The sequence below is a fragment of the Coturnix japonica genome, chromosome 5 (assembly GCF_001577835.2).
Source record: "Coturnix japonica isolate 7356 chromosome 5, Coturnix japonica 2.1, whole genome shotgun sequence".
Taxonomy (NCBI): domain Eukaryota; kingdom Metazoa; phylum Chordata; class Aves; order Galliformes; family Phasianidae; genus Coturnix; species Coturnix japonica.
The window spans coordinates 1,308,313-1,315,509 of NC_029520.1; the positions used below are offsets into that span (position 1 = coordinate 1,308,313).

General features: G+C 44.2%; 1 protein-coding gene across 2 annotated transcripts in view; it reads right to left on the bottom strand.

Annotated features, from left to right (window-relative positions):
• Positions 1-6,723, bottom strand: part of PTDSS2 (phosphatidylserine synthase 2) — a 28,432-nt gene extending 21,709 nt beyond the window's left edge. Inside the window, exons 1-2 of one of the 2 annotated variants that reach the window (XM_015863335.2) lie at positions 6,456-6,723; positions 2,628-2,729 (exon numbers count right to left, since the gene is read on the bottom strand). In XM_015863335.2, coding sequence (XP_015718821.1) covers positions 2,628-2,729; positions 6,456-6,637 — 284 coding nt within the window. In that variant the 5' untranslated portion in view covers positions 6,638-6,723. Of the gene's footprint in view, positions 1-2,627; positions 2,730-6,060; positions 6,185-6,455 lie in introns of those variants that run through there. The other variant, XM_015863336.2, reaches the window with a different exon arrangement.
• Between the last annotated feature and the right edge of the window lie 474 nt (positions 6,724-7,197).

Below are 7,197 nucleotides of genomic sequence, written 5' to 3' on the forward strand. Positions count from 1 at the left end.
AAAATAATTTTAGCACTTCACCAAGAAAAAGGGAGAATACGGCAACAGTTTCGTTAGTACAGACAGGGTATTGTTTCTGCTATTTTAAAAGAGTTGATTCAGAGACATAAGACAATCAAGCCTTTCTTAGGAGGATCTGTGTATCACCCTTTGTTCTAGGTTTTGAACCAGACAGCTCCCGCTCCCTGCCCTCTCCTTGGCTGTACTTACATGAGCAAAACTGGTACAAAGCCTCCAGTGCTATCAAGAGCTGAAGAACTGGCAGGACAGCGGGTAGAGACCCAGCCTCTTTGTTACCTTGTTTTCTTTGTAGGTGTTCAGCAACAGGAATTGAATATCATCAACTTAAAAACACACATACACCCAGATTTATTCATGTGGCTGAAAAGAGATCAGCTATTGCCAAAAGTAACTATATATATAACTATATATTAACTATATAACTATATATATATATATATATATATATATCAGACAATCTCATCCTATGTGTCACATGATCATATCAATATCTCTATGTGTGAACTCGGGTTAGGTTCACATGTAAACACTTCTATACGCCTTATCTCACAAAACATAAAAATTTCTTCCTTTAATTGTCCTACTACACTGCAGGAAGGAAAATGGGGCTCAAAATGTCCACGTATAAACAGATGCAAGTATGAATCTCAGCTACAGATACCACACCCTCCTATTTCATAGGCTCATATTGTACGGTGTATTTTGTGCACCATTTTTCTTGGTGACTCACTGCAAGAATCCAGACACCCATCTTGCCCTCAACTGCTTCTGTAAGAGACCAGATGAAGAACTTTTGTATGAGAGAAGATGGGAGCCTTACTTGACTTCACTTCACTCAGAGCAGGAAATACAGTCAGGAGACAGTATTGCAATTTGCTTATTTTGCTTCAATTTAGTGTTTTGCTCTAAGCCTCAGATCGCCAGCAGTCTGACATCTCTCAGCAAGGGCTTAAAAACAAAGAAGATTTAAGTGTCTGCAAGCACGTACTTAGACTTTGCACCTAAGGACCAAAACACTGCTCCACTGTCATTGTGCAGTAGTTGGAAATAAAAAAGCATGACAGCTAGGAGACACTGCTCGCTGGTAATAAGATCACTGCTGTTCATTAAGTAAGCAAGAGTTGCCATGGGATATTTGCAAAGTGACAGCTCCACACAGGTCAACAATTTAGATCAAAAACATGTAGCAGCTCTAAATAAAGACTGAAAAAGTTCTCATGATCAGATCACGTATTTTAAGCTATGAAGGCCAAAAAAATACATCTGTGAGAACAGAGGATACAGTCACACTTATGCATATTATGACCACCTCGCTCCTGCTCTTTGTTCAAATATGCCACATAAAATTGGTCAGGAACAACAAAATACAAGAGAGCAGCAAGCACACAGCTGCTAAAGAATGCACACAGCTTTTTCCCCTGGCTGGAATATGTGTTGAGATGGAATCTTTCGTGTTTAGTCGTGATAAACTTGGCAAAGCATTTGCCTCAAAGGCCTCAGAAAAGAAATCACTGAGACCAGAAAGGAGTTCACAGAAAATTAACACAATCCGACACTTCCTTCCTTCTTGTAAATCAGGTCCAAGGCAGCACACGTAAAGCTTTGGAAAGGACAAAGGACTCATGTTAATTCTGTACTGAATTTTAGCTTTGGCCAAGTTAACCACCGTCTCAGAATTCAGCACGTAGCTAGAATGACTGCAACAGCATAAAGGTGAAGCCTGAATGGAAGCTAAAGCATCCCTCAAAAATAATAAAACAACACTCTGAAGATCTAATATAATCTACAGATGTTGATTTTCAAGTATTTTTACAGCTAGATATAGCAGGCAGTATTCTACAAGCAGAGATGTAGAAGTGATCAAAGAACATTCACTACTTATCACTTAATGTGATGCTATTAAACTGAATTTAACAACTCTAAATATTATTCCCTGCAACGAACTTGCAGATAACAACTTTGATTTCATGAAAAGAAAGGTTATCTGGTGATTAATCTTCTTTGGTCTTGTTTTTATTAAAGCAGCTCTAATCCTAATAATAAGATATTCCACTGAGTCACCTTCTAGCTGTTTTATCCCATAACATGTCATCACTTCTCTTTCAGCTTTTCCACTTCCTTATGTTGAATTGCCATTCCAGAGAACGTCCCGCCTCTACTTGTTCCCTAAATCCAGGCATTGTTGTAACTGAGAATACACTTGCTCACACGAAAGCCTTGCAGAAATGTTCCCAGCTCCAGCCAGGCCACTGAGTTCCAACTTGTTCCATCTCACCCCCACACATAAAATTACCAATGCTCAGCTCAGCACACCAGTGAGTGTGAATAGCACTGACTACATCTATTGTGTAACCAATAGCAAAACAACCACAGCTATCATAGGAAATACCCTAATTCCTACACCTCCCTGACAATGAATACAATATCCTGAGTTACTACAGTGAATGGGGGAAAAAAAAGTAGAGTTTGGGATTTGAGGCATACAAACAAGTTAATAAAGATCATTTGAGGTAGCTTATCCAGGAGATGCAAGTATTTAAGGCAACTTGCTCACAGAGACCCTCTGCTAACAGACATCATACAGAAATACTTGCTCAAATACTTACCTCTTTGTATTGTAGGCTGTATCTTGAGGTGTTTCTTCAAGTAAGGTTACGTATCCCAGCGCACAGGTGAGGATGAACAGAACTGTCAGGGTATGAGCTCTCCTAAAATTTAGGAAGAGAGAAAACAGATTATAGTATTCTACCAAAGCAGAAAAGGTCAAGCTGCCACCTTTGAGTGAACCTCCAGTAAGGCTCATATACCAACAGCATTCAGTATTGCTCAAGGAGTGCATATACTGCCTGGTGCTACGTTTTCTTTCAGTATTATAATGAGCTAGCATTACGTTTCCATTTTACATCAAAAAACCCCACAAAGTTAAACATGTATCTAAGTTGTGCAGTACATGATAAACTGGAGATCACCGTGGATTTCTAAGGATTCTACTAGCTTACCTTTAAACATCCATTACAGTGACCTAGATAAAATTGCTTTGAAAGTTAAAGCGAGCATTATTTTAACTGCATGTTGAAGTTCATTCTAATCCAAAACACAGCCACTTCTCACAGCATCCTTTTAATCCCACTGGAAAACGCATGCAATACCTCATAAGCAGATGAAATCCTCTTCTGTCAATGCTAAAAAGGCGTTCAGTATTTAACACTCTTTCCTTGCCATCTAAAGGACACAAACCAGCTCCGGAAAGGAAGGGGAAGGATGGAGGAGTATTTTCAGAAGTAGCAGGGACACAACGTGTCAAAATAAATCCACAGAGGTGTCACGGCAGCAGGATTCCTGCACAACAGATGCATCTTCCTTGCGAGTTGCCTTGCAGGATGCCAAATAACAGGTGATTCAGGCATCACATACTTAACGTCCATTTACCAGTCATGTGACTCTGCTCCTATTTTGTAACCTCCCTGTGTTTAAAAACCAAGTGCAGCCTTCTCAAAGGCAACGGTGCAGAACGGGTTTGGGGAGGAGAAATTGTAGAAATCCATTATTGGCACATCTCAAGTTAGAGCCACATCCAGCTTGGCCTTGAATGCCTCCATGGATGGAGCACCCACAGCCTCCTTGGGCAACCTGTTCCAGTGCATCACCACCCTCTGAGTAAAAAAATTACTCGTAATATCCAACCTAAACCTCTCCGTCTCAGTTTAAAGCCATTCCCCCGTGTCCTATCGCTATCCACCCTCACAAACAGGAGTACTCGTAAAGAAATTGCATAAAGGGGGTTAAGCCTTCACTCATAATACTTCACTCATAATACTTCAAGAGGAAGACAAGACAGCTAAGGACATCCAGAGCAAGCAAGTATTACAGGAATTATGCAGAAAGGCTTATGTTCTCCTAGCTAGCCTAGAGACTTTGCAGAAGGAAAGAGCTAAGCTAAGCAGGCTGCATCTTCCTTTTCATGTTATACAAGAGCTTGGGCAATATATAAGCAGCAAATAGTGCAGACAACATTCAGTTCTAGGAGACTTCATGTCAAAAATATCAGAAGACCCAGATTGAAAGGATCACGACGACATCTTGACCTCAAAATTGGCTGAAGTGAATGGGACCGCACCCTGAGAACCCATTTCTTCGCATTAAAGCTCGTTAGTCATAAATGATGCAATAATTGCTTTAAAAACAATAACAATCATTGACAACAACATACCAAGGATCATGTCCTAATCCTTCTGTCATCTCTGTGTTGAAAGAGAATTCCAAAGAGCCTGTATGGTTGGCCTCAAGTGCAAGGGGTGACATTAAGGGCTATCACTAGGAATGAATGGCAATGAAAACAATCCCCATCTCAGCCTACCAAAAACTTTCTCTACAAACAAATCTTCTTTATGGTTTCCTTTTTTCTTAACTCCACGTAATGGTAAAGTCCTAAAAGTGGTTTTGAATGAGGAATCAGTGTCAGAGTCCTCTACCCAAGGTGCAATAATTCAACACGCACTCTAAGAAGAATGCTTATAAAAGGGAATGGGAGGAAGGTGCCCTTGTGCCAGATGAAACTGCACGAGAGCAGTTCGTGGGGCTGATGACCTGCTCTGTAAACTGCTGTAGGATTCAAGTCATATGACAGCTTTGATGAGGCAGAGTTCAGACCACAGCACTGAAGCAGCTCTCGGGATCCAGCCTCTACCACCCCACAAGATCTCTGCAGGAAGGTTTTCCTTCTGCTTATTGCAGAACTATGCAATGCTTTTCCTTTCCAAAGGCTAATGCCATTCTAGAAACACCTGCCTTCCGCTGTAAGAGGAGTTAATGCAGCCAGCAGACTAACATGACCTGGTCAGATTGCACAATAACCTCCTGGATGTTCCACCAACCAGGCACTGCCAGAGCAATCCTAAATATTAGAGGAAAAAAAAGGCTGAGCTGCACATCAATATCCTCATGCAAAACTGTTTAAACAGTACAATCCAACTCGGTAAATTCTGAGTAGGCAGTGAATGAGAAAAGCAGCTCAGCAAATACATCAGTTCACTTTTTTAACAGATAAGAGCTATGCCTGAGTAATAGTTTGTTTTGAATACCAGTGCTGTATTACCAGAAGTGGTTGGTATGCACATAAATCCTCCCTTGCACAGAAGCATCCACGTGCCTGCCAGCCACCAGGAAAAGACTTCATATTCTCTGCAGAATGAAATTAAAACTACCCAAGGCAGAGGAATCTACAGGCTTCCTTTTCCTTAGCTACAATTTCAATGCTTTTTATGTCGAGAAGGAATGTTAGGAGGACGTTACACCAAGATCTAGACAGATAATCCCAAATCAAGGCACATCCAAGGTCTACCCAAGATCCATAAGTCTGAACTCCATACTTCTACCTCCTTTCATTGGCTGCTATTGGTGGGGGAGGAAGTTTTCTTCTTCAAGAAATGCTGCTGCGCTGTAATTCCAATTACAAGCAGGTTCCCACCTTGTAATTAAACTACAGTGCTTTCTAGTTTTATCAAGCCCTAATAAGAAGGCTTCATCATACAGCACCTAATTTGTATTGCAAGGGTTTAAAAGATCAGGCAGCTAAAACCCAGCACCTTTCCAACAGTGGGCTGCATTTGCAGCAGTAAAGTTACCCTTTGCAAGTCGAACGACCTCTACAAGCACTTACAATCCTTAATGTCAGCACATGCAACAAACACTACTGGGCAATAAAGCACTTGAGAATCTGGAAGTTAAGGAACTGTTCTATAACACACTTATGTGTTTGCTTTTACTGCCCTCCTGGAAGGAAGCAGCAAAGGGGAGGCTTTAAAGGGTGGTACATTTGTGCTTCCAAAGACATAGTTCACCCTTAGAAATAAGCTGTAGTGACAGCACTTTAGGTTGCCAACCCTGCACGAGTCACAAAGGCGCCAAGAGGAAAGGTACAAGAAAGGGAGGTTATATGACCCAGACAGCTTGCATTCAAACAGATGCTGCTTGTAAGGCATCAATAGACACCTCGCAAGAACTACAGGAAAAAAGAGAGTAAGAAAGCATTGGTTTTACCCATTTTCCATTTATAAGAAGGCACCACTCGGTCATCCGCTACATGAGGCCCAGGAAGGCTGAGACCTTGGGAGTACAACAGTCGCTCCAATCACTTCTTAAGGACCTCAGTGTGTCCTCGTAGCTTGTGCTGGCAGCAATACGTGGCTCAGCACCCACAGATTGGCAGGGCCAGAGCCAAGCGTCCTCATCCCGCTGCCCATCAGTGTCAAGCAGGCGGAGCGCACGGCCCCCAGCTCGTGTTGCAAGCAAAGGGGCTTCGCTGCCAGCTCACGTTACAGATTATAGGGAACAACGGGGATGGAAAGGACCGAGATGAAGGAGGAGGAGGGAGGCAGCCAGGCGGGGTGAAGGTCTGAGGGCCACGTAGGGTGCATTCGGCCATGGGCACTCACCAGAAGAACGTGTTGGTGCCGTCATCGTACACCTCAGACTCAGTGCTGCGGCGGAGGGCGAGAGCGGGGCCGTCCTTCTCGTGGCCGGGCGGAGGAGAGCCGCCGTTGGGCTGCTGGTGCTGCTCCTCCAGGGCGGCTTTACCCAGCGGCCCGGCGGGGGCCCGGCGCTCCGCTCGCCTCATGGCGGCCGCCCAACAGCCCCGCGCCCGCCGAGCACAGCGGTGGGCGAGGCGGCCCAAGGCGAGGATGGCACTGCGCAGGCGCGGAGGGAGCCCCGGGGAAGGCGGGAAGGGAGGGCGGGCGTCTGGTGTTGCCGGGGTGACCGCGCCGCCGTGAGGAGGAGGAGCGGGCGCTGTGGGAAGGAAATGATTAAAGTTTAAAGGAGATCACTTGGAGGACTTAAATAGCAACAATGGCCGGCAGGATGCGCTGCAGAGCCGTCACACAAGCAGCTATTTAAACACCGTTTAACCTGAGGGAGGGTGGCTGCCTATGAAGGCCGCACGATGGCAGCAGCTGGTCAGGCACAAACAGGGCCGCAAAAGTTTGTAATTGAAGGTTGTGGGCTGTGGCATGAAGCTGAACAACCAGCTACCACCTCTGCTGTACGAGAATAGCTGTGTAGGGTGAAGAATGGCCGCTTCCCATCAGTGGCACTGAGGAGCTTCAGGGAAACACGGTTTACTGGTAAACCCCAAAAACCCCCCAAAAATCCCCCCAGATCCACAACACCTCTTGTTTT